The following is a 27,447-nucleotide window of genomic DNA, read 5'->3' on the forward strand; positions in this document are numbered from 1 at the left end:
AAACATAACCTCCTTCAGCTTTGGTGGTGGAGGTGAATATGGGAAACTGGAACAGCATTCGTCCCATAGTTAATTGAACACGTTACTATTATGGCCCATATACCCAAATCATCCAGGCTCCCTATTATGTCACAAACTGTCATTATCTGTAACTTTCTTGATTATTGGAATATTTTACATTAACCACTTTTGTGCACAATAAGGCTGAATTGCGGCGATGGAGGTGAATATGAAAAACAATTCAAACTACATTGTCCATGTCCAGCCGATCAAATGTATGAAGTTTCACTTTCGATCTGTTACACTGTTATGGAGATGAAGATTTATTTTTGAGGTTCAACTTTTTAATGCAATATGGCCGCCAGACCACGTGACTGATGACGTCATAAATTTACTTCTTCACATTCATCATCAGGAGGGTCGTAGATCAGATACAAGAAGTTTCAGATTTTTCGAATAAGGATTTTGATTCACGAAATTATGGCTGGAATTCCGCTTCACCAATGATGTCATTATTATTACCCAAAATACCCCAAGGGATTTTATAACTTTTATTTTGGGAAAATATTGTTGAGGTTTTATAATGGTTAACACAGAGAACACATAACAAGGGGAGCAGGAGACGAGGGGCGGGCGGGAGAATTATAAAACAGTGGGGAACAGAGACATTCGGAGCTCTGTGGATGGGAGAGAGATGCGGCGGGGTACATGGGGAGAGATGGGGCGAGGGACAAGGGGAGAGATGGGGCGAGGGACATGGGGAGAGATGGGGCGAGGGACATGGGGAGAGATGGGGCGAGGGACATGGGGAGAGATGGGGCGCGGTACATGGAGAGAGATGGGGCGCGGTCCATGGGGAGAGATGGGGCGAGGTACATGGGAGAGATGGGGTGCGGTACATGGGGAGAGATGGGGCGCGGTACATGGGGAGAGAAGGGGCGAGGTACATGGAGAGAGATGGGGCGCGGTCCATGGGGAGAGATGGGGCGAGGGACATGGGGAGAGATGGGGCGCGGTACATGGGGAGAGATGGGGCGTGGTACATGGGGAGAGATGGGGCGCAGTACATGGGGAGAGATGGGGTGAGGTACATGGGGAGAGATGGGGCGCGGTACATGGGGTCAACAAGATAGTACTCCAGGGACTTTCAGGAAGGACAGCAGGGAATTTGAAAGCGGTAGGTGTGGGGTGGATTAACAGGGATAAAAAAAATCAAGGTTTTGGATGGGGAATGATATGATATAGTGGTGAACAGCTGTTTTGAAGACCTGGAGGGAGGAGTGGGATTGAAGAGAGTGTGGCAGATTTTTCAGATGTGGGGAAAAACAGAGGAATGCAAGAATGAAGGTGGGTAGTAATTCTTGATTTTGGCAGTTTCACCAGAATGGGGTTTTTGGTGGACCTTCGGCACACTGTGGAAATATAGGGCAGAGTGGGGGGGGGGGGGTAGAGCACAGACAGGAGAGGAGACAGTACAAGACAGAAGGACGACCAAACTGCCTGTGATGAGAGAGCGATAGACCCAGAGACTCAGCTGTTCATCACGGTGGATACCAAAGATTCTAAATGCCTTGGTTTCCAGAAGCAGCATGTCCAAAGTAGCGTGACCTGGTGTGAATCCAAATTGATGATCGAAAATCAAGCCATTGGAGAAGAGGAAGGATTCAATGTCGGAAACAATGATGCATTCCATGACCTTGCTGGTGATTGGGAGCAGGCTGATTGATGTGCAGTTGTCAGGATCAGTTTTTGCACCTTTTTATGCAGAGCGGAAATGTTTGCTTATTTCCAAGCAGATGTTAGATGACCTTGAGCAAATGACAATGTGAATAGGACAGAGAGAGCGTGAGCAAGAGCAGCAGAGCAGGTTTTTCGGACACATCGGCTGATGCTATCCTGACTGTTTCGTGGACAGTACAACACACAGACAAACAAGAGGTGTGAGTGGAGGTTAAACCAAAGTTAGAGGTATCCCTGGGGATGTGGAGGAGTGAGGGCAGTGCATGGATAGTGAGGAAATGAGTTTTTGATAAAGAGAGAAACTCCAGCGCCAACACGAGAGGAACTCGGGTCTATCATACCGGAGGAGGGAGTAACCACGGAGAGAAACTAAGGAGTCAGAGATACATTGAAGGAGGAAAGTTTCTGTTCAGCAGATTATGTCTGGTTTGTCAGTGGGAACCTGTATGGAGAGATCAGTCAGGTCAGAACAAAGGCCCTGGATGTTTGAGGTCCACAATGTTAAAGAAGAGGGAGGGGAGGAGGAGGCTTTGGGTGCAGGGGAGGGGAGGGGAGGGAGGGAGAGTTGTTGACAGTATGTTTGAGATTGCAGAAGAGCGAGGGGGAGGGCCGGATGGGGAGGAAGACGAACGCGCTAGGTGTTGATGGGATGAGGCACAGTGGGAAGTGAAAAGAGAGGGGTCAGAGGGAAGTCGGTGATTGGAAGAGGTGGAAGAATAAGTTGGAGAGAGAGAGAGAGAGAGTGGGGGAAGGAGGCAGTTTTGTGGATGTGAAGGGGAGGGGGGATAGTTTTGAGAAGGGGGAGTGAGCAGGAAGATTTCAAGGGGAGGAGAAATGGGGGGAATTGAAAGGAGGACGGTGACAGATGAGAATTTTGGGAGTAGGATGAGGGGGGAACTTTCGAGAAAGGTGAGGCGGAAGCCTGCCGGGGGGAGTGAAGTTTGCTTTGAAGAGGAAGGAAGCAGCTGATTTGAGAGGGAAGCTTTTATAAGGATGGGAGACGATGAGAGCAGGCACAGCCATGGGGGAAGAGGGAGAATGTAGGGGTGGGGAGAGGGGAAGGATGAGACTGGGTATTGGTGTGGTAAAGATGGGAGCGGCTGGGGGGGGGAACAAGATTTGAGGGGGTGGGAAGAGGGGGAGGTATGACGAGAGGAAAGAGAGAGCACATTTGAGATGTTGAGGAATGTACTGAATGAGAGAGTGAGATCGTTGTTCGGTTGGAAAGGAGCCCACAGATGTTTGAACACAACACAGTTTTGGATACCAGAGTGGGGGGCTGTTAGTAAAGCAGATGGCAGTGGAAAGAGAGGAGGTAAGATGGGGAACAGGATGGGGGTTGTATGGAGGGGGTAGATTTAATGAAGTGCGGTGAATTTGCACTGAAGTTGGAAAAAAAAGCTGGAAAACGAACAAGCATTGCAAAATGGGATTTTAAAAATTTGGAGGTTAGAGAAATGTTGAAATATGTTGGAGGATGGATGGAGTGCAGGCAAGTTAGAGAATGGAGAGGTGCACCAAGGGGAGAGACATAATCTCCAGGAGAAGTGCACCAGGGGGAGAGAAAGAGAAAGAGAAAGAGAAAGAGACATTCATAGAACACGATACCACGCTGTCTTGAGAAGCAAGGACACAGGCGGCATCTTCAAGCCGCAAATTTGATTGGTCCTGATGACATAAAATGATGTAATATTTTGTTCACGTACTGCCAAATGGAAGGGTTTTGAAAGTACTCAGAAGGCGTTTTGTGTTCCTCAAATCACTATTTTGTGTTACAATAAAAATTATATAATTTCATTGAAATAAAATAAAGATTTTAAAGGTTGAAGAAAAAAAATTCCAAAATTTTACCGCCCTTGAGAAGGTGTCTATCACACCACCCTATTTAACACGTTCCATTCGTTATTTGTGTCTGTTGTTTGTGTCCTTTATGACATCCTGAAAAAGTTTCCTGTTTGGAATGATTTTCAATCTTGCTTGACTGTCAGACAGTCAGAAAAATCAAGACATGTCATTCCTCTGTGCACATGTGTGATCGGGACAAATTCAGAGCCAAAGTCCTGTTAAACTTCAGGTTAGTTTTCCTGTTCACGTTCCGGTTCGTATTCAAAATATAACATTCAATTTAAATAAGCTCTTCCTTTATCATAAACTGAAAAGATGGAAAGGGCCATGAACCAAGTGTTTAACCCCGCAGTGCACTGCATGTGTGTGGGGTAAATATTGGAAGTGTTGAGTGTAATTTTATATAAATTACAAGGATATCTGTAAATAATGGAGAGGTGAATGTGCTTTATGGGATTCAACTGGAGGAATCATGAACAATGGATTCAGGAGGGAACACCAGCAAGGTCAATCCAAAATTTACATCTTCATCACTGGAGATTATTTCATAGTTTAAAGATTGTTAAAATGTTTGTAAAACGTGATTTCTTACCTGGATGGTTGTTGCACTTTGGTGCTTTTTTTTCAAGCTTTTTCTAACCAGGTATCCTCTGTACCCTGCTTGGATGATGACGACTGCTTCTTCATTGGCAGGATCAACCAGGAAATTGCTCTTCATGCCACTTCTCTCATGTCCGTGGGAAGACACGACAACATCACAATGTGGAGATGGTTTCTTGATGGATTCCAATCTCGTATCACATGATCCGGTGCCACCATCATGACCCAATCGAAGTCGAATAACTTTACCGATCTGCACTCGGCGCTGGTACTCGAGAGCTGAGTCTTGATCATTGGGACTCAAACCTGGAGTGTGAGAGCTCAGTCTACTAAAATGTCCCTGATTGCTCTGAGAACCTGATTGAGAGGAATTCACTTCGTAATCTGCTGATTTGTCCAGGAAAGTAACAATGTTCTCATCATGGCTTTTCTTCAGATGCTTCCTCACTCTGTATCCACGGTAGTTTGTCTGCAGAGAAAATTGCAAAATTAAAATGATGGGAGAAGCTTGATTCAGCCAGTCACAGTTGATGATGATTCCGGTGTGTGTGTGTGTGTGTGTGTGTGTGTGTGTGTGTGTGTGTGTGTGTGTGTGTGTGTGTGTGTGTGTGTGTGTGTGTGTGTGTGTGTGTGTGTGTGTGTGTGTGTGTGTGTGTGTGTGTGTGGAGAGACACTGCATATGTCCCAAGCAACAAACAGCCATTCTTGTTAAAGTTTCCTTGCCGGTCTAAAAGAACGTTAAAGCCTTGTCATTTCCAGTGTTGCAAAGATAGACTTAGAAGCTGCCGTTGCGGGGTTAAAGGAACAACAAAGGCATGTCATCAATCAAATACTGCTCACACAGTTAACAGCTGTTTTTTCCATCCAAGGAACAGAACAAAGGCGGAATGTTAGAACTCTAAAAATGAAGTGACCTCGCCTTGTGCTTGTGGGATAATGGCAATAACAGGGCTTGCTGTCAATCAATGAGAAATAGTTTTAGAGCCACGAGGGAAAGTATAGCCCTGGGTTTTGGTCTCCTAAATAGAAATTGATGATGGGAACAGAAGAGAATAGCCTTGAGCTTTTGTCTCACAGTAAAAGCTGATGATGGTAACAGGGTGAATCATGCTAACAGGTGGTCACACATGGGGCAGAGTAAAATTGTATATAAGGCAAAGCTGAACGAAGAGAGCCAGAGCTGGGTTGGATTGACTACTGTGTGTATTCTCCGCCTCTCTCCATGTGCACATGTCTTCTGATGAGCAATAAACTCTTCTCCACCAAGCTCGGTGTGGAAAGAACTTGATTCCAATCAGTACGGACCGCACCTGATCTCCACATATGTATGTTGGGACTTGTACCTTTTTCTTAAAAGCTTTGTTTCTTCCCAACTCAATTCATTCGCCTGTAGTTAATTAAAATATATTCCTGCTTGGGACATTGTGTGTAAAATGAGGAAGTTTTAACCTTGAGTGATTCAAGGGAGCATTGTGCAGCAGGATCTGGGAGGAAAACCTTTGATCTTGCTTCTCAGTTTGATATATATCGCCAGGACATAAGCCAGCTGGTAATCCAGCTGGTCCTGGGATGAAAGAAAGAAATTGTGCATTGGAATTTGCTGGAGATAAAATCACGTAGATATATATGAGGGAGTGATTCAACCATTCGAGTAGAGCACTCTCCGGGTTACCTCAATTGCAAAACTGGTGTTCCTGGTGTTCCCTGCTCTCCGTGCGGCCGCATGTATCGATATATAATAAACAATTTTCTCTCAAGTACATCGACGTCTTCATGCCAAAAGTAAAGGGTGATCGACGCCCCGACATATGTAGATATATTTGCATCCATCCATTCACAGCAGACGGTTCTACCATCAGTGAAAGGCAATGTCTGGATTTTGAACAATCTGAACTCCACTGGTTCATACACATGATCAGATTCCAGGACTTATTATTTTTTTGAAACAAGTCAGAAAGAAAAGCAAAAACAAACAAGAAAAAGTGCAATCAGAGATTGCAGACCCTCGCCGGGACTTGCTTTGTGTGGTGTTTGTGTAATTTTGTTACATAATTAAGAGACATAATTAGAACTGCCGCTTTAAAACTGCTGGCAGTGATGACCGTGTCCCAAGACGTCTTGCTTTCTTGCAACCTTGCTTTGATTGGACACCTGAGCCTGACCCATGACCTTTTTTTTATTATTATTCAATTTAATTCAGAATGGGATTAAAATAAATTAAATTCAAATCAAATGAAAGACCAAATAGGTACAGTCCTTCATTGGAGTCATCAGAAGGAACTTGAACAAGCAAAAAGCAAAGATGAAGTCATCAGGAGGAACCTGGATAGGATTTACATTTCAGATGCTACTCCTCTACCATCCATCCATTTGGACCAGACTCTGTGCAGAGCGTTGGTGCTGCCTAAGCAGTCTCCTTGGTTATTGGGCACAATCCTGGACGGGTCGCCACTCCAACACAGTATACCAGCATGTTGGCACTCATTTTGCTGACCTCGGAAAGTTCACAGGTCGAGCTAACCCCACCTGGTATTAATTCAACAGCTGAGCGCGGTTTGAACTCAGGACCCAAGAATCCAAAGCCCGCCACCCTTGCCACTAAGCCAACACCAGGCATACTCCTCTACCCTCAAACCACAAATAATTCTGGCTGCCAGACCATGCGTCCGATGAAGTTGAAATTTAAAACATGTATTTCCCATCAATACTGGATAATAATTGTCACGTTTCACGTCGATTGATGAAGCGGTTCTAGACAAAACATTATTTAATATTTTCTTCAATCCAATATGACTGCCAAAGCATGTGACCGATGAAGTCATAATCTATCCGAATGAAAGGCAGTGTGTGGTGTGTGGTGTGTGTGTCTCCTCCATAACTCCAAAACTATAAAACCTTGTAGCATGACACTTTGCAAGCATACCAAGAAAACTCCAAGGAAGTGCAAGAGTTAAAAATAAGTGTTTGGGTTCATTAAAACACCCCATTTGAAGATAATTAACGGCCTTATTTAATTATATCATTCATCAGGCGATCCTCGGCCACCTCGCCGTCTGGGGTTTTAAGGCGTTTCCTGGGTAACCTCGCTGGGGTCTGAAGCCGCCATGTTTTTTGGCCTGGATGTAAGCCCCAGATTTGAAAGTATCAGCAGTTCCAACTCCTTGCTGCGATTAACACCTCAATAAGCAATGCCTTCTCTTTTTTTTTGTACCTACGTATGATATCTGGTTGCAACGCTTTGTTTTCGATGTTCACGCTCGATGGGGTCATTCGATCAGATGTGAGCGGTAGGCACTTCCATGTTTTCAGTGATTGCTTTTGGTTCTTGTTCCGACAAATTTTATGGAACTGGGATATCAAAGGTTTTGCAAATGTGCCAGCAGATTACTTTACAAACTTTGTTGTGACGTTGTGTGAACAGCTGTTCTGACATAAGTTTGTTTTTGTATGTGTTTGGTCATTAAGCAAAACATATCATTCTCTTTACTAATCCCACATCCACCCCTCACCTTTCTCTCTTCTTAATTTTTTTTCATATCACTCTCTCTCCCCCTCCTCCCACCCCCTCCCCCTTTCCTCCTCGCATCCATCCCTCCCTCGATATAGGAACATTTGGTGAGGCATCGCTCTCCCCTCCTCCCCCACCCCTTTCTTCGCTCTCCCCCTTCCATACTTCCCCTCCCTCCTGCCTCCTCCCCTACCCCCTTTCTTTGCTCTTCCCCCTCCCGTACTTCAACCTCCCTCCTGCCTCCTCTCTCTCTCCCCTCCCTCTCTTCCAACCCTCCCTCTCTCAACACCCCTCCTTAATACCACCTGTCAGCGAAGTGATGGGTTGTACATGCTAGTCATCAATAAAACATCCCACATGAGTTGTCGCATCTCAATCCGACAAGCGGTTGAGAAGAAAAACACAAAAGTTCTGTGCAGGCAAACAAACAAACAGACAGACAGACAGAAAAATGGATCAATATACTGTTAGGGGGCCGGGGGGGTCGACCGTGAGGACGACCGCTAGATGGAGCCGCGAGCCGGCTCGACCGATCACCCGGAATGTAAAGGTCGTCGCCCTGGATAACTCCGGAACTGACGGGTCCCATATTGGACCGATCTTCGCCAATGGATAGGCCACGTGGGGTAGGGTCGATTGCCAACTTCAATTTACCCAAGTACCCACATGGTCCGACTACCGGGGAAGTTCACCCTCGGCAGACTTTGTCCAAATCGAGGCGCTATCGCCGACTCGGATCCGGCGTAACCGAGCGGAATTACCAAAGTCAGGCCGGACCAAATGAACAAGTTACAAACACTAACCCTCAAACACGCGTCATGTCGAGCCAATCAAAGAAACACAAAATGAGCTGATTATAAAGTAATCTATTTATATTTATATAAATATTACTATTTATACAGTAATCGGGGAACTAGGGAAGCACGCAAGAGCAGAACGATACCAAAAACAATAAATGCAATGCAACATGTACAGCAAACAAAGCACTTCACAGTTCTCTACTTGTTAGACGGGCACACGGACACACGTACGCACACACACACCCAATAAATGGTGGCTGATGCCTTTAATAAGGACTTCAGCTCGGAGGGACAGATGAGCTGAAACCCAGAACCAATCTCGAACCTCTCCACCTCGTGTGGTCTTCAAGCTGTTCGGACCCGGGCTCCAGCGAGGGCCAGCTGGATCCAATCGCCGTGAGCCGCGATCCTTCCCAAGCTCCAGCGGATCCCCTCGTGCTCCGGACCACGTGCTGGTGAGACGAAACACCGAGCCTTCTCGAAGATGCGTCGCTTTCCAAGTAGAGCCAGCCGAACCAAGATGAGGCCACGAAGCAGAACAAAGGCCGAACCAAGATAACTCAGAACCAGCACGACCCTTTGAACCACCGACTGTACAGCCAACTTGAAGAAGCACTTGCAGAACAACAACCTCAAACCAGCTCGAGCCCTTGAACCAGGCCGACACTCCTCGACCACCAGGACGAAGAAGAAACACAACCCGAACCAACTCCTCCGATGAACAACTCTCCGATCAACCAGCTCCTCCGATGAACCACCAACAACCAGCCACAACCCCCTCTTCCGATGAACAACTCTCCAACAAGACCCCCCAGAACCCCAACAAGACCCCCCCAGAACCCCAACTCGAGCCAAGCAGAGTATCCCTTTTTTATTCCTATCGGCCCCCTCCCCCGCTCCCGGCGTGACTTATGCCCTCCTGCGCCCCCCCCCCCCCGCACAACCGTGGGTGGGAGGGAGTTGTTTACGTCATTGCATCACTGGAAGGGAGGGTTCTTCTTCCTCTTTGCAGAGGAGGGGGAGGGTCGTTCTTCTTTGTGTTCTGATCGAACCCTAACTGTTAAAATGAATCACAGCGCATTTAATCGATTTTTACCCATTAAACAATGGAAGGCGAGCTATCTATGGAACATGCACTTACCGAGATAACTGAGCTAAAGGACCTGAATGATGAGTGCAATAATGGTTTCCAGATTCGCAACAATACAATACACTCTCCTTTGATGAGAGTAAATATCTAAATCTATTATTGCAGGAGAGAAATGAAAGATTTCTTCATCAAAACCAAGTGAACTGTTTGGCATTCCCATCTGAACCCAACAGTGAACTGTTTGGCATTCCCATCTGAACCCAACAGGAAACTGTTTGGCATTTCCAACTGAACCCAAGGCTCATGATGTGAGAAACGCAGATTCAAATCCATACACAATGTTGGTTTGTTCCTGGTCTGATGAACATCCACATAATTCAGAGAAAGGGACTCCGGTGTGTTATCATGTGATGGAAGGCGGCTTGGTTGATGGGAGAGCAGGAAATATGAAATGGAATTGTTCAAGAAAGGTGGAAAAAGACTTGAGGTGAGAGATGAAAAAGGTGAGAGATGAAAAAGGTGAGAGATGAAAAAGGTGAGAGATGAAAAAGGTGAGAGATGAAAAAGGTGAGAGATGAAAAAGGTGAGAGGTGAAAAAGGTGAGAGGTGAAAAAGGTGAGAGGTGAAAAAGGTGAGACGTGAAAAAGGTGAGACGTGAAAAAGGTGAGAGGTGAGAAAGGTGAGAGATGAAAAAGGTGAGAGATGAAAAAGGTGAGATGTGAAAAAGGTGAGAGGTGAAAAAGATGAGAGGTGAAAAAGGTGAGAGGTGAAAAAGGTGAGATGTGAAAAAGGTGAGAGGTGAAAAAGGTGAAAGGTATCTCACTCTTCCTCACTCGATATCACTTGGAGAACCTTGGAAGTCTTGAGTGCACCTTAACACAAATTACAAAGGTATCTGTAAATAACGGGGAGGTCAGAGGCGGAGTGATGAGGGGATTGGTGGAGCCACTGCCCCGAGTGAGAAAGCAAGGGGGCATTACATCATAACCCCAAAAATATTCACAAAACAGAACACAAATTACAATACAACGTCCTGGTGTAAACACAATACAAAACTTTCAGAAATGTTTTATATTTTAAACGCTGTTGATAGTTTATGAATCCCATCCATCTGGATATCCGATTATATATTTCAGTGGAAGAAATTGGCAAGTTGGTAATTATGGCGCTGTGTTTAAAAATCTCTTCTCATCTACGTGTCTTGTGAAGCGTCGAGTGGTTATGCACACACGAGGAGGATGGTTTGGAGGTCGACACTGTCATCAGATCAATCGTCAAAGTGACGATCAGCTGAGACTGATTCAACAATTAAACAAATAAACGGTTCCAACAGTTTTCTCCATGTCTTGAGGAAAGTGATGGGCAGGGAGGTGAGCACTTGTCGCACTCTCCCAGACTTGCTGTCCCCCGAGTCTGCCGTGACACCACCCCGTCCCTCATCGATCTGCCACTGAAGACCCTTGGCCCCGGCTACCACACACCCTCACGACACCACTGGGTGAGATGAATGTGTTTTCTGGGATTGAACTTGAGGAATCATGAACAAGGGATTCACATTGGAACACCAGCGAGGTCAATCCAAAATTTACATCTTCAGCCCTGCAGATTATTTCATAGTTTAGAGATTGTTTAAATGTTTTATAAAATGTGGTTTCTTACCTGGATCGTAGTTGCACTTTGTTGCTTCTGTTTCAAATCATTCCTGACCAGGTATCCTCTGTAACCCGCTTGGATGGTGATGACCGCCTGTTCCGTGGCAGGGTCCACCAGGAAGTTACTCTTCACTCCATTTCTCTCAAGGCCAAAGTGAAACACGACATCGTAATAACGTGCAGATGTTATGGGGGAAGTTTTTAACATCATCCCGCACGATTCACCTTGATCATTGAGAGAGCTCACTCGACTCAAATCCGAAACCTCTTTGGCTTTGGAGGTGTAACGTGATCCCTCCTGCAAATGGAAGACTGGACTTCTGACCTCTGAACAAAAGTCCCCATCGATGTACCGAGTGGTTAACGTATTATTTCCACTCTGTGTATTCTGCAGGTTCTTCCTCGTCTTATAGCCACGGGAGTTTGCCTGCAGAGAGAGAAAAAAATCAATTCATTGCAGAAATCTCATTCACACAGAAACCATGAATGAGGAAACGGAGAATAAAAGTGGATCCTGCACGGTGACCAGGGAATTGAACTTGTAGTGAGTAATAAAATCCAATAACAAATCAACGTTTGAATCTAAAGGTAATAAATACATGTATTATACATCCTTTAACACCATTTTAGGCAGTGTGACCACTCCTTGGCTTTTTTCACAAGATCTTGGCAATTCGTTGTTCACCTTGGCGTCTTGGTTTTCTATATGTTTTCTTGGCGTATAGGTTTTCTATTATCATCGCTTTTCCGAAACCTTGTGAATTCTTTGCTTTTTTTCATTGGCTCACCTTGGCATTTATGAAAATGAGGAGTGGACACACTGTGTGAGGGCTGGCAACATGGCTGAGAAGTGTGCACACTCGCCTCGGAGCTATATCGAGTGAGTTTGAATCCTGACACAGCTATAACCTGTCTTGCTGGTGTTTTGCAGTCATGGCGAGATATCAAAGGGAGTGCCTTCCCTCAGATAGATGTTAAGCTGGTTGTCCCATTTACCAGCATTCGTTGGTAGACGATAAAGATCCCATGATGTATTCCATGAAGAAGAAGCGAGTTATCGCCGGCACTCTGAACAAATGACAAAATCCTGCCTTGACCGTGTGTAGTGAGTGAGTGGGCTCGTCTGTTTGGAGGTTCCTCGACACTGGGTAACACTGCTTACTATCTGGGCTCCAGACTCCTGAGTGTAGACTCGACAGTGAAGTTGCTGTCTGGGCAGCAGCACTTGAACTATCCACAAATTGATCAGCAAGTTTGCACGTTTCAGGTGAATCACCTTCTTCGCATTGGAAAGGGCAACATCAGGTGATTGTCGACTCCTCTGAAATTATGTTTTTTTCAGTCATGGGAAAGTATTGTCATTGTGCGTGACATTAGGAAGAAGTTTTAAATATTCTCACCATCATCAGATTGCTCCGTAATTTTGTTCAAAGTTCCCTTTTGATGAAGTGAAAATCCAAGTCCAACCATTGAAATAGTGCAAGTCCGAGCAGGCTATTCTCTATCACCGATGGTACCACATCACATATGACACTCATTCTCTAAAGAGGTGTTATGTGGGAAAATGAAACAAAGAAATATTGGATCAAAGGACTCAAACTGCACGACACCAAAACACCAATGACAGTCCCCTGTGACTCGACAGGGACACAGACATGGCAGGACACCAATTAAATCGTCTGCAGTGCCGGAGGTTTAAATTTTGGATTCCCCTGATTGGTGCTCCCACAATCTCACCTGAGTTTGGGTGACGTGCCGCCACTTCCAAGGATAATCTGGGTACAACAGCATCGCCTTTCTCACCACACTCAGCGGGGCATTTCCCGAAGAGGAATTTCCTCCTCACTCTCGATGCCAATCTCTGGGGCTTGTCTGTGTTCAACCCTCGTAAATACTGAACGCCAAGTGTGGAGGCAGTAAGTTCTATTTTTAATTTATTCAGGACGACTCAACTGGAGTTTGAACCGCCGAGCTCCCAGACTTGGACCGTGACACCAATTACACCAATTGAGATTCAAATCCTAACTCGATCTGCTAATCCTCCTGTGAAATTTTTCTGTACAATTCTGTGTTTCCATTTCCTTTGTTCAAATCCACGACACCATCTGAGGTTCTTCAAGCTCAGAATGAGTGGGTCATTGTCAATTTGCACAAGTCAAGGATCTCGGGGACCATCGATGATGTCAGAATCTTCATAGAGCTTGTATTCAATCATGTGATCCAGGATGTGAGAAGACAACAATGTACTTAAACCTGAATTCCATGGACGGTCGTACACAATGGGCAAATCATCATTCCGTACGACTTGAACTTGTAACCCCAACTTACTGATCCGTGTTCTCAAACCAAACCATCCCAAAATGTAAACCTGGTGTATTTCTCCCCATCTCATAGCTTGGTGGTTCGTGAAAATGAAATGTAGGAAGTGGTGCTATTACCTGGATAGTTGTGGCACTTTCGTGCTGTTTTTGTAAGTCATTCCCCATGACGAGGCCTTTGTACGATGCTTGAACAGCACCGACTTCACCGTTGTTTGTAGAACCTCGCAAGACGCTCTTGTTCATCCTTGTTCCACACCAGTTGTTGGTCACGTGATAAACCATGATCGGGCTGACAGCATTTATCAGCGCGACTTCTCTACTGAACTCGGAATATGCATTTTTAAGCAAGTCTCTCACTTGGGATTGAAAATCTTCATTCTCTTTCCCTCCATTCATGATTGTTCGAGCATTTCCTTGATGCGAGTGTTTCACCGATTTGTGTGGAGATATCGGCGACACTCGTTTGTTCAACCTCTTGCCAGACTGGTGACAATAACTCTGGTTAAGGTTATGATACAATTGGGATAGCCCAAGAGACGGAGTGTTTTCCCTGTGGTTCCAGGGTCCCTTGTCGTTCTGCTGCTTGTGAAGTTCTCCACGTGGGCAGGAACAACGGCACGGTTTAAAAATCTGCTGGTTTCTGCGACACGGTTGAACACGCTGTTGCAGATTCATCAAGGAGTGGTGATCTGTTTGGGAGAGGTGAGGGTGAGGGGTGGGGGTACATTGCTGTGTTACTGAGATAAACATTATTGTAATTATCATCTTTCATGGTAAGTGACTGAAATTCCAAGTCAATTACAGGAGGGTTAACTTACTGTAGGTTTGATTCCAACAGCTCCTCTCTTCACGAAACTCCTTGAAAGCAAGTAATGTCTGTAAGACACAGAACAGCAACAACAATACAAGAGCTATCGTGTGTAGCGTGTGGCTGCTGGTTGCATCATTCTGGGGGCGCGGCTGTGCCGCTGATGCCGGGCCCTCTATCACCAGTACACTGGTACTCATTTTGCCGACGTCAGAAGGATGACAGGCTGAGTCAACCCCACCTTGTGTTAATTCAACAGAAAAAGGGCCTCAAACTCAAGACCCTTTGACCTTAAGCTAGCCACATCAACCGTTAAGTCAACACCAGGCTTACAACAATACAATTTAAAACAATGATCCTCACTTCCTGTGATTTCCTTCAAATATCGAAAGGTTGGAGCAAGTTAGCATCATGAACCTTGTGAAGGGCTCAGGCTTCAGTCCTATGGTGTCAGCCATTGGGCCAGTGCAACTGGAATCTTTCCGAACTATATAACCAAGACGTATTATATATGCACATGTGGGCATGTTTTTGCTTCAAACCCAGGGTTATTATTTTGCAAGGGTGATCGAGGGAGCAGTCTGTTGCCTATACACTGCCCAAATAAGGATGTGGTATTCTCTCGAGCAAGGACTTTACCCGAGAGGTTCCATATGAGTTATCTGTATATTAAAGTAGCCAGATTTCTCCGTCTGTCCTTATGTCGAACACACTTTTGCTGAGACATCATGACGACGTTACCTCCACTGCTTACCTCGGCTTCCACAAACCAACATGGCATCCTAACATCCGGAACTTAACCAGTCTCATTCCTTCACTGACGGCATTTTAACACCGTAACCCATATATAGTGCCTATAGAAAGTGAACACCGCTGACGGCAGTTTCACACCATAACCCATATACATATACAGCGCCTATATAAAGTGAACACCCCCATAAAAAAAAATTTCACCTTTTGTTGCCTTGTCGCCTGGAATTAAATTACATTAAATCAGAGTTATTCCACCTTTATTTACACATAGTAACCCACAACTTCCAAATGAAAAACAAATTCGACAAATTTCAGAAAATTAATGAAAAATACAAAACTAGAATATCTTGGTTGGATAAGTGTTCACCTTCCTGAGATAATACTTGGTGGAAACACTTTTGACAGTAATTACAGCTGCGAGTCTGTTGGGATAGGTTTTTGGGGATTTTTGTATCCCTTGTCGAGGCTCATATGAGAGCAAACACACAACGCACAGCAAGGGGGGCATGAGACAAGAGGGGCGGGAGTGGGAAGGACAAAACAGTGAGGAACAGAGACATAAGGAGATCTGTGGAAGGGAGAGAGATAGGGTGAGGAACATGGGGTATACAAGATGGACATCACAGGGACTTTCAGGAAGGAAAGCAGGGAATTTGAAGGAGGTGTGTTTGGGGTGGATTGATGGGGGAAGAAAAGATCGAGGACTTGGATGGGGGACGACAAGAGGTGGTGGTGAACAGCAGTTTTGAAGGCCTGGAGGGAAGAATAGGATTGAACAGAGTGAGGGAGTTTTTTTTCTAAAGGTCAATAACTTTGGTGAGGCTTCCAAATTCCTCATTTCATCTGATTGACTTGAAATTTGAAGATTAATATTTCATGTTAATGAATTCAACTGGCCAATTATATTTGAGGTCAACATCGACCAAATGGTCAACATAGGTCCAAGGTCATCAACTAAAGAGGTATTTCCAAAATCCTCAATTTTCATCCGATTGAATTGAAATTTGAAGAGGATATATATTTCAGGTCATTGAATTCAACCAGCAATTATTTTGGAGGTCCACAAAGGCAAAAAGGCCAACATAGGCTGCTGCAGCTACTACTACTACTACTACTACTACTACTACTACTACTACTACTACTACTACTACTACTACGTCGATTCAGGCCGAAAGGGCCAGCATCGGGCAAGATGATGGCCTCTCCACTCCTCCCTCTCCCTCATCAGTGTGTTCAGTTAATCTACATTAGCTGCACCACTGTTTTCCTGGTGAGTGTCCACGTCTCACATCCGTACGTGAGAATGGACTTTTTGGCAGCGATGAAGATCCTCTTTTTGAGCCCTCGAATCAGGTTCGACTTCCAGATCTTCTTCATGTCATTCATCGCCCTCCACACCAGCACCTTCCGTACCTTTATTTCCTTCTCCCAACTCATCATTCTTGATCTGAGGTACTTGAAGACTAAGACTTTCTTGATGGTGTCATTCTTTTTCGGTCTTGAGAGTGCCTTCGTCACAGTTGAACGCCATGTCCTCTCTTTTTAGCATTTAGGTGAAGTCCAACTTTATCGCACTCAGCTTCCACTCTTTTCAGGAGCTGCTGTGCTTCCACCATCTGGTCAGAGAACAGGCCGATGTCATCTGCAAAATACAGATCTGTGAGCGTAACTGGTCCGACCATTTTAGTTCGTCCTGGTTTGAAAGTGAAAACAAGCTTCTCATGATCTTTGGTAGCTTGACGTGGAGCATAATCAAGGATGATTATGAAGATGTCGGGTGCCAGAGTGTCTCCTTGCAGCACACCAGCTCGGAGCTCGAACACTGCTGTTTCTCCCTCCGGTGATTCAACTTTCACCATGGTCTTGGTATAGCTGGCCTCTATTGCTTTCAGTAGACGGTCTGGCACTGTGTAACCTTTCAGGATCTTCAGCATTTTACCTCGGTGAATGGAGTCAAAAGCTTTGCGAAAAATGAATGAAAGTAAGCACGGCTGTTAAGTTGTTCTTTTTGACTTCCTCGAAGATTCTGTGGAGAGCAATTATTTGCGTTACAGTTGTGCACTTCTGCCGAAATCCATTCTGATTGAATCTCAGTTTAGGGTCAATGGCGGTGCGAATCCTGTTCAAAATCATCCGATTGTATAGCTTTGCTCAGATGCAGGTCAAACTGATACCGCAGTAGTTGTCCGTCTTCATGAGGGATCCGGCCTTAGGAACTGTGATAATGCTTGAGAGTGACCACTGCTCTGGTTTGTCGCCTTTCATCAGTGCTGTATTGCATATGTCCAGCAAGATATCGTCCAGGTCGCAGTTCTTCAGGACCTCTGCTGGTATCCCATCTGGTACCCCGCTCTTGACTTGTTTGAGTGCGTACTTGGCCTTCTTCAGTTCCTCCATCGATCTCGACTTGTATTAGTATCGTGGGTATGTCCTCCTCCTCATCTGTGATCGTTGGAGGGCTTCCCAGCAGGTTCTTGAAATGGGTACACCATGTCAGGATACGGTCCTCTGCTGTTTTACCACTTATTTGACCTGATGGGGACTTCTTCCATCTGCTGATCTCGTTGACTAGGCGCCATGCTTCTCCATGCTGCTTGCCTTCAGAAGCAGCCTCCACCTCTCTAATCCGCTCAGCTAGTTCCTCTTCCTACAGTCAGTCGTAGGTGGCAAAGAGATTCTTCTTTGCTTTCTTAAACTTGTCTCTGAGCTCTTCTGTCTCGTTCCTTCGAAGCTCGGCGTGACAATCACTGACCACGCTTCTTGCTGCGACGACGTCAGAATGTTTCGAGATCCGGCTCTTCTTGATTCTCTTCACAGTAGGCAAACTCTTTGTTGCATCTGTGTGTGCATCTATGAGCCGTTGATAGTGGTCAGTGGCAGTGTCTTCCTCCTCGCTTTCCAGTGGGCCGAAGCGATTTCTCACTGCCACTGTGTACTGGGCTTGAAGAATAGGTTGTGAGGAGAATGCCTGCCAGTCTATCTTCTACTTGGGACCTGTGGCTTTGGGTTGCCACAGGCTCAGTCTCACTTGCATTGACACCACTCTTTGGTCAGAACTGACTGAGTTGAAGGTGCTGTCGGCTTCTGTGTTGATCACGCAGTTGCGCCATTTTGTTCTCACAAGGATGTAGTCGAGCTGCTTCCTGTGGTGAGAGGCTCTGTCTTTTTGTGTCCACAGTTTACCTGCTCGCTTCTTGAATTGTGTGTTGGTGGCAATAAGACTGTTTTCCTCGAGAAAGTCAACATCGGCCGAATTTCTAAAATTGTTAATTTTCATCTGATTCACTTGAGGTTTGAAGACGAGATACATATTTGGTCATTGACTTCAACCATCAATTATTTTTTCGGTCAAATTTGTTTTTTGGATTTTGCGAGTCTCGTGCTCTGCACGTCGTCTTCTTCTTGTCTTGTTGTTTCTCAGCATATCCAGTGTAGCTTTGGCTGTGTGCTTCAGGTCGTTGTCATGCTGAACTGTGAACTCCTGTTCCAGTTTCAGCTTTCTTGCAGAGGGCAGCAGGTTTTCCTCTTGGATTTTTCTGTATTTTGCTCCATACATTTTTCCCTTTTATCCTGACAAATGCCCCAGTCCCAGCTGATGAGAAACATCCCGATAATATGATGCTGCCACCACCATACTTCATAGTGGGGATGGTGTCCTTTGGGTGATGTGCTGTGTTAGGTTTGCACCAAACGTCATGTTTCGCATTTAGGCCAAAAAGTTCCATCATGGTTTTGTCATATCACAAAACATTTTTCCACATGGCTTCAGAATCTCCGGAGCGTTTTTTTGCATTCCGCAAACGGGACTCAAGGTGGGCTTTTTTGAGTAATTCACCACGATTTTTCTTGTCACCCTACCATACAGGCCAGACTTGTGGAGTGCTTGAGATATCGTTGTCACATGCACAGAGTGACCAGTCTTTGCCATGGTGGTGGTCGTATGGCAGCTTTGCTGCCGGGGTAGCTGTCATTTCTTGAAGCGTGACTGTGTCGCTGATGCAGTGCCCCTCTACCAGTACACACACTGGAACTGGTACTCATTTCGCCGACCTCGGAAGGATGACAGGCTGAGTCAACACCCTGGTGTATTAATTCAGCGGCCAACAGGGGTTGAACTCAGGACCCTCGGATCCCAAGCCGCCACCCTAACCACTGAGCCAACACCAGGCTAGTCTTTGCCATAAAGGCATGTAGCTCTTTTAAAGTTTCCACTGGCCTCTTGGTGGCCTCTTTGATCAGTCTCCTCCTTGCTTGGTCGTCCAGTTTGGAGGGACGGCCTGATCTAGGCAGGCTCTTGGTGGTACCATATGGCTTCACTTCTTAATGATTGTCCTGACTGTGCTCCAAGGGAAATTCAAGGCCTTTGAATATTTTATACCCATCCCCTGATCTGTGCCTTTCCATAAAGTTATCCTGGAGGCCTTTTGCAAGCTCCTTGGAACTCATGGTTGAGTCTTTGCTGTGAAATGCACTACCCAGTGGATGAAACCAACACGAACAGCTGATTTTATTCTGAAATAATCAGAATCACTGCAGTTTAACACAGGTGGAAGCCAATTAACTTGGTGTGTGATTTTCAAGGTGATTGGTAACACCTGACCTCATTCACAATTCTGATTGAAAGGGGGGTGGACACATCCAAATAAGATATATGAGTTTTGTATTTTTAATCAATTTTCTGAAATTTGTTGAATTTGATTTTCATTTGGAAGTTGTGGGTTATGATGTTTTGATAAAGGTGGGAAAAAAAATCCAATTTAATGGAACTTCATTCCAGGCCATAAGGCAACAAAGGGTGAAAATGTTTAAAGAGGGTGTAAACCTTTCATTGGCATTGTATGTGACTTTATATAATGTCCGTTGGTGACAGGTCGATTCCAAACTCTGGGCGTTGGGATGGTGGAATTTGCAAGATGGCAGTGTCGAAATACCACATAAGGTCTAGCTCTCAGTCTTTATGGCGGGGTATTATTCATGACTCGGTGTATTAATTATTCATGACTCAATGAGAATTGCATTTTTCAAGTTGAAAACAATAAACGATGTTAACGTCTGATCCCTGGGAACATAAAACAAATGTATCATCTTGCTTTCTGGTGAATAATTGTGTGTTTAACTACAATTAACACTGAGTTGTACACAGTGTACACAGTGAGTGAGTCGGTGGACGAGTGAGTGAGTCAGTGGATGAGTCGGTGGATGATTGAGTGAGTCTGTGGATGAGTCGGTGGACGATTGAGTGAGTCTGTGGATGAGTCGGTGGACGATTGAGTGAGTCTGTGGATGAGTCGGTGGACGATTGAGTGAGTCTGTGGATGAGTCGGTGGACGATTGAGTGAGTCTGTGGATGAGTCGGTGGATGATTGAGTGAGCCTGTGGATGAGTCGGTGGACGATTGAGTGAGTCTGTGGATGAGTCGGTGGACGATTGAGTGAGTCTGTGGATGAGTCGGTGGACGATTGAGTGAGTCTGTGGATGAGTCGGTGGACGATTGAGTGAGTCTGTGCGTGAGTCGGTGGACGAGTCAATCAGAAAGATCTTTACATGTTTGATAATACCGCGTGGTCCACATTTAGTTTGTTTTTAAAGCAAAAATGTCAAAAGTTGTAAAAGGAAACGATTGTTTACATTGTTATGGGTTGCTAGGCAATGTCAAGGAGCAGGGTTTATGAGTCCAAGTCAAAGACAAACATTAATTGGTGGAACTTATGAATTAAAGTAGAAAGGAAACAGCGATTGTCATATTTTTGGCGGAGTTCCCATGCTATAGGTCGTTAATAGCAGTCAATTTTAGTTATCATCATATTTAGTTTACGTCTTTCCTTTATGATACGTTGATTGAATTTAGATTTGTAATGATTGTGTAATCGAGTGCTCGACAGATAACAATATCATGTCTCGTCCATGTTCAATTCCTGACCTCATGATAAGCCTTCGGATCGGTGATCCACTGCAGGCAGACCATTGCCTTCAGTCACGTGACACACTGAGCTGGAGCGAGGTGATGTGGACCGACTTTTGTTGATGGATTTATTTATTACTAGACGACCCGTGAACCCGTTGGGTTCCCGTTGTGACAGCGGCTGATAAAAAAAATCATTTCAAAAAAGAAAAAAACATAACTCCAGCGAACTATGCCCCTGAGGTTGCTTGCATTGATCAAATACTCCCGAAGAGTTCTTGACTGAATCGGCGATTTATTTTTTTAATAATTTTTTCGTTGCCCGATTTGAACGAAACTTGACACTGCACACCGCTGGAGAATGGTGAGTGAGGTGGCTCAAAAATTTTTGTGCTATCGTGTACCGTTCTGGCTGTATTTCCGGAACATACATACATTCATACATACATGGATACAAGATGAGAGTTTTCGTAATATATTGAAGATATTTATGGACAAGTTTCTGATTCAAGTTTGTTTCAGTGAGTCAGTTCATGGTGAAAAAAGATTTTCAGCAAATACACAAACACACACGCACATGCACACACATACCACATACACGCACATACCTCAATGAAGCTTTTCAAGATCCACGTGAAAACAGCGAAGATGACGCAGCTGACGAGGAAAAGGTTTAAAACGTTGTTTTTACTCAAAATCTGGAATGACGAGGTTAACTCTGCAAAAGAGAGAAAAACACCAAGAGGAGGTTGACAGATAATCTTTGGGGTCCTTTGAATTGGGACAATACAACAAGTGTAGTAAAGTGTTTCCTGAAAAATCTCTCTCCATTTGCTGGGTCCAAACAAAGCACTTAGCCTGGTGTTGGTCTAGTGGTTCGGGTGGCTGGCTTGGGATCTCAGGGTCCTGAGTTTGAGCCCCATTGGCTGCTGAATTAACACCAGGTGGGGTTGACTCAACCTGTCATCCTCCCGAGGTTGGTGAAATGAGCACCAATGTACTCGTAATAGGGGCACTGCCTCAGCAGCATAGCAGTGTCCCGAACCAATGATGCAACCAGCAGCCACACGGCTACACATGAGTGTGTGTGTGTGTGTGTGTGTGTGTGTGTGTGTGTGTGTGTGTGTGTGTGTGTGTGTGTGTGTGTGTGTGTGTGTGTCACTTACATTGGAAAAATTAAACCTTCCTCAAGTGCACACCTTAAACAGCCCTGGGCAGTGCATCATGTTATCAGGATAACACAGAAACACAGGGAATAATAAAATTAAAATATATTTATAAACGGCGGGTAAGAAAAAAATATGTTAACCAGATTCGGGGGATGTGGCACTGTACGGGAAATTACTCAGGAAGTATCGAGACGTGGCGGTATGTACTCAACATCAACACACCAGGGATTTACATTTTGATGCTTTGAAATTATTCTTGGCGATCTCATCTGCATTTCGACGATTGTCCAAAGATACATGCGTGCGTATGTGATGACCGACAATTTGTTTTTGCTGGTGACCATTTCCAAGGATTATTTTCACCGAATCTTCAGCGAAGTGGGATGACTTCCAAATATCATTTCACTTTGAGTGGGATCTCGAGACATCGTAAGATGAAATTTCATTCAGTGTTTAGGCCTAAGTCACATTTTCTCTACGGCGAGGATACAGCGGCCGTACGCCCTCTGAATTGACAGAAACGTGTGGCGGCCGCAGAGTTTTTGCGGTGGCCTCAGGGTGGCCCTACGCCATTTGGCTATCTTTTACAGGCCCTAGGGGTCGCCGTGGAATTATAACGCGGAGTTATAACTTTTTTTCATTTCTACGTTCGCCGTAGCAATTCGACAAGCCGAAACAAAAAACTGGTAAAAAAAAATAACAATAATAAAAAAATTAACCCATTCGTTACCGTCCGTCTGGCCGCACGTTCGCCTGCGGTCGCCTTGTGGGCACCTTGAGGCTACCTTGCGTCTGCCTTGAAAATTCTATGGCTGCCACAGGGCCCCCTTAAGGTCACCGTGTGACATCAAATCAAAGACCATACGGCAACCCCACGTTTTCGGTCTCCACAAGTTCTAAATAAGCCGTGCGGTTCCCCAAAAAATAAAAACATATGTGACTGCTACATTGTGTGACCGCGAAAATACTGTGGCCGCCGTATAATTGCTAGTGGCCGTAGATTTTGGAGACCCCACGGCCGCCGTGGAAAATCTGACTTAGGCCTTAGTACCAGCTGTCGAGGTTGAGATTAACAGCGACTCATCTGAAGCACATGCCGTTGATACAAGTGGAGCATTGTTTTTTATTTTTTTTATACATAGTCGAGGTTCGTGGAAAACACAGTCTATACTGAACGGGTCAGGGTGAAACATGTTGTCATTGCCTCAAAATATCTCGAAAATATCATTTTATCGATAACAGAACAACACAAATCGATCGTACGATTAAATGTCACTTACGTTCTTTTGAAAACGAAGTTACATCTTTCAGGGACTGCAAGAAAAGAAAAATGAAAAATGTTAAACAGTGTCAGGTTTTCACTCACAGATCGTCAAGTTAATCACAAGTTAATCAAAATAATAAATAATTTAAATATCTTTAGTTCATTCACACACGAGCAGGTGAACGATGATCACACGTGACTCAAAGCAGAGGTAACTCGAGGCTCAGTGCAGGTGAATGTCGCACTCAAAGCACATGATCGATGTTCACTTTGATTTGTCCAATCAGAGCTGAGCAAAGCGATGAATCGGCAGCTTTTTGGATCAAGTATCTCAAATCAAATATTTCCCCAAACACATGATGAGACACCCTGGGTACTTGGATTGGGCTGTGCATCCGCAGGCCGGGGTCCCAAACATATTACAACGGGATCGTGAAGGGTCCGAAGGGACTCAGGTGGGATCACGCTCGAGATAAACTCTCCGGAATAGCCTTGAGCGTGAAGGTGAGCTCGGTACACACAGGTGAATCGTGCGTGGGTTTACGTTCTGAAATCATTTACACACCAAGGATTTGGTCCTCTTATTTTTACCCAAAAACATATTACCAGTCGGTGTGTTCGTAATCCAAATAACTACAGAAATAAGTTAAAATACAAATTTAATTGTTAATTAAACGGAGTTGGGACACACTCAAACAAAATGATACCGGGTAAAGAACTCCCTCCGTGATGCTTCACCCATGATGAAAACAGTTGATGTCGACTTCATCTTCGTCTTAAAGATAAAAGAAGAGCACTTTTCTACATCGTGACGTCACCAGATCTGCCTCCGCCCACATTATTACATCATCATACACACTGGTCCCAAGTTTGATTTCAATCCCTCAACCGAGATTCAAAATATTAATTAATTCTCACATCCAGACCATGCGTCCGATCATGTTGAAATTTTGAACATACATTCCCCGTGACTACGAGATCATAAATGTGACGTTTCACATCGATTGATGAAGCGGCTCAAGAGAAATATTTTTTAAAGATTTTCTTTCAATCCAAAATGGCTGCCAGACCATGTGACCTCTTAATTATTCATGATTATTCACACCTCCGGTGAAAATGTTGTGTTAATCGGATCAGCGGACTCAGAGAAAAGAGAAAATTTGCATGGATGGACGTACGGAGGATGGACAACCCTGAAACATAATGCCTCTGGCGACGTCATCAGCGGAGGGACACACACACACACACACACACACACACACACACACACACACACACACACACACACACACACACACACGGAGAAATACTGCTCTCCCCTCTGGGCTGGTGCTCCTGCCTCTTACCTTTTTTGGCTTTATGCGGTGGAAACCAAGGCATTCAATATCATTGATGTCTCCCACGATGAGGCTATCTTTTGGGTCTCTCCCTCTCTCTCCACATGCAGGTCAGTGGTCTTTCTGTCTTCTACTGTCTCCTCTCCGTCCATGCCACCCCCACTCTGAATACGATCTGCCCCACCCCCCTTCCGCTATATTTCTGCAGTGCCCTCAAGGTCCACCAGCAATTCCCTTCTGGTAAAACTACCAAAATGAAGAATCACAGCACACCTTCATTCTTTCATTCCTCTTTTTTCCACCTTTGGAACAACCTCACACACTCTGTTCAATCCCACTGTTCAATCCAGGTGTTTAAAACAGCCGTTCACCACCATCTCATATCTTTCCCCATCCAAAACCGTGATCTTTTCTACCCCCGTTAATCCACCCCTTACCCACCTCCTTCAAATTCCCTCCTTTCCTTCCTGAAAGTCCCTGTGGTATCCATCTTGTTTACCCTGTGTTCCCCGCCCCATCCCTCTCCCTTCCACAGATCTCATGTCTCTGTTCCCCAATGTTTTGTCCCTCCCTCTCCCACCCCTCTCATCTCCTGCTCCCTTTATTATACGTTCCGTGTGTCACTCTTACACGAGCCTCGACAATGTACACAAAAACAAATATATAAATCTCCCCTTCATGAAACTAAAAAAACCTGTAAAACAAAACCTTGAGTAGTTCTACATCCTGTGGGATTAATGTGTGTGTAGTTTTTGAGTGTGATGTGCGATCAAACCTTCAGAAAGATGGGAAGAGCTTCAGAAATTCGTCTCCACAAAGAGATGAAAACCCCTTGAGGCTTCTGTGGGACAGGTTTCTGTCCGACGGACACGAGACAAACGAGAATTTTGTATTAATGAAAGTTCTTTCCCCCAAATGGACACAAACAATCAGTTCATCGCTCAACAGTTCGGGATGTGTTATAAAGGGGTGACGGTGGTGTCGTGGCTGTGTGTGGTTTTGTGAGTGGTATGTGGTTGTGTGTGTGGTTTTGTGAGTGGTGTGTGGTTGTGTGTGTGGTTTGTGAGTGCTATGTGGTTGTGTGTGTGGTTTTGTGAGTGGTATGTGGTTGTGTGTGTGGTTTTGTGAGTGGTTTTGTGAGTGGTATGTGGTTGTGTGTGTGGTTTTGTGAGTGGTGTGTGGTTGAGTACGTTGTTGTCCTATTATGAAGTGTGTACGTGTTTGTATGGGTGTGTGTGCCTGTCCAGGTGTACATTTATACCCTCTGGGATGAAGGTGTGCGTTTCTGGAGTGGTTTGTGTGATCTTACCTTGAGAAAGGAGGTTTGAACAATTGTGGAAAATTCATTCCACAAAGAGCTGAAAACACCTCGAGGATTCTGAGGGACGGGTTCCTGTTTGATGGAAACAATAAAACAAGAAATGAGAATTAATCAAAGATAGTCCACTGAAACGGTGATGAGTGATGAGTGATGAGTGATGAGTGATGAGTGGTGAGGGTGAGGGTGAGGTGTACTCAGGAAGGTGTTTGTGTTCCAATGATCATCGCCATACCGGAATAAAACGAAGAGGAGCCGGAAGGATGTTCAAACATTTCATGAAAATCTTCACAGAAACCTCCCAGAGATCCTGCAGGACGGACAAAGGAACAGGAAGAACCATCACCGGTCAATGTGATTAAAACTACAAAACTACATTAAATTAATGTACAACACCGAACCGAGCAACAAGGATCGCGGGAAAAACATCAACAAACCCGCCGGTTACTCCTCACCCCTTGGAAGAAGATGTCATGGCGGGAAATGGCGTCAAAAAGGGGGAAAATACTGAAGAAAAGGAACGCGAGATGAACTAGTCCGCACTCCATGACTGTCACCAACAGATGGAGGATCAACGATCTGGGGACAATGGGGACAATGGGGACAATGGGGACAATGGGGAATGAAAACTGAACGGTTTAATGATGAAAATAAGCATAAAAAAATGTATTTTACATTTAAAATGATTAATATGAATCTGAGTGAAGATTTTAAATTATAAACAACCAGATCAATGTTAATTTATTTTAATATACTTCAAAAGAACGAATAAATGAAAGATTTCATTCCCGAAATCCCCTCCATTACGTCGTTGATTCCCCCTCGGAACGAATCGTTCATTCGCCCTAGTAACGGATCGTTCATTCCCCCTAGTAACGGATCCTTCATTCCCCCGAGTAACGGATCGTTCATTCCCCCTAGTAACGGATCGTTCATTCCCCCTAGTAACGGATCCATCATTCCCCCGAGTGACGGATCGTTCATTCCCCCTAGGAACGGATCGTTCATTCCCCCTAGTAACGGATCCATCATTCCCCCGAGTAACGGATCGTTCATTCCCCCTAGTAACGGATCGTTCATTCCCCCTAGTAACGGATCCATCATTCCCCCGAGTGACGGATCGTTCATTCCCCCTAGGAACGGATCGTTCATTCCCCCTAGTAACGGATCGTTCATTCCCCCTAGTAACGGATCGTTCATTCCCTGATTACTGATTTATTTGTATCATTCGCTCCTCGGTGTAAATCAGTGAAATAAAAACCCCGAAGAATCATGAATGACCATTGACACAAACTGAGCACGATGTGTCCACTTGAACCGCTTTCGGTTCCGCGCTTGAG

The 27,447-nt window shown here is 44.9% G+C and overlaps 1 protein-coding gene across 2 annotated transcripts in view; it reads right to left on the bottom strand.

Moving 5' to 3' along the window:
* Positions 1–26,720, bottom strand: part of LOC147025471 (uncharacterized) — a 45,769-nt gene extending 19,049 nt beyond the window's left edge. For both annotated transcript variants that reach the window (XR_015059548.1, XM_085886475.1), the window contains exons 1-10: positions 26,563–26,720; positions 26,343–26,417; positions 26,099–26,182; positions 25,565–25,645; positions 23,469–23,502; positions 21,628–21,737; positions 14,375–14,432; positions 13,674–14,245; positions 11,243–11,662; positions 4,178–4,654 (exon numbers count right to left, since the gene is read on the bottom strand). Coding sequence is in view for 1 of the 2 variants with exons in the window: in XM_085886475.1 (XP_085742601.1) it covers positions 4,178–4,654; positions 11,243–11,662; positions 13,674–14,245; positions 14,375–14,432; positions 21,628–21,737; positions 23,469–23,502; positions 25,565–25,645; positions 26,099–26,182; positions 26,343–26,417; positions 26,563–26,655 (2,004 nt within the window). In the remaining variant the exon portion in view is untranslated. The remainder of the gene's footprint in view (positions 1–4,177; positions 4,655–11,242; positions 11,663–13,673; positions 14,246–14,374; positions 14,433–21,627; positions 21,738–23,468; positions 23,503–25,564; positions 25,646–26,098; positions 26,183–26,342; positions 26,418–26,562) is intronic.
* Positions 26,721–27,447: the final 727 nt, after the last annotated feature.

The sequence above is a fragment of the Eptatretus burgeri genome, chromosome 6 (assembly GCF_056783735.1).
Source record: "Eptatretus burgeri isolate ZD-2024b chromosome 6, Ebu_testis_v1, whole genome shotgun sequence".
Lineage (NCBI taxonomy): Eukaryota > Metazoa > Chordata > Myxini > Myxiniformes > Myxinidae > Eptatretus > Eptatretus burgeri.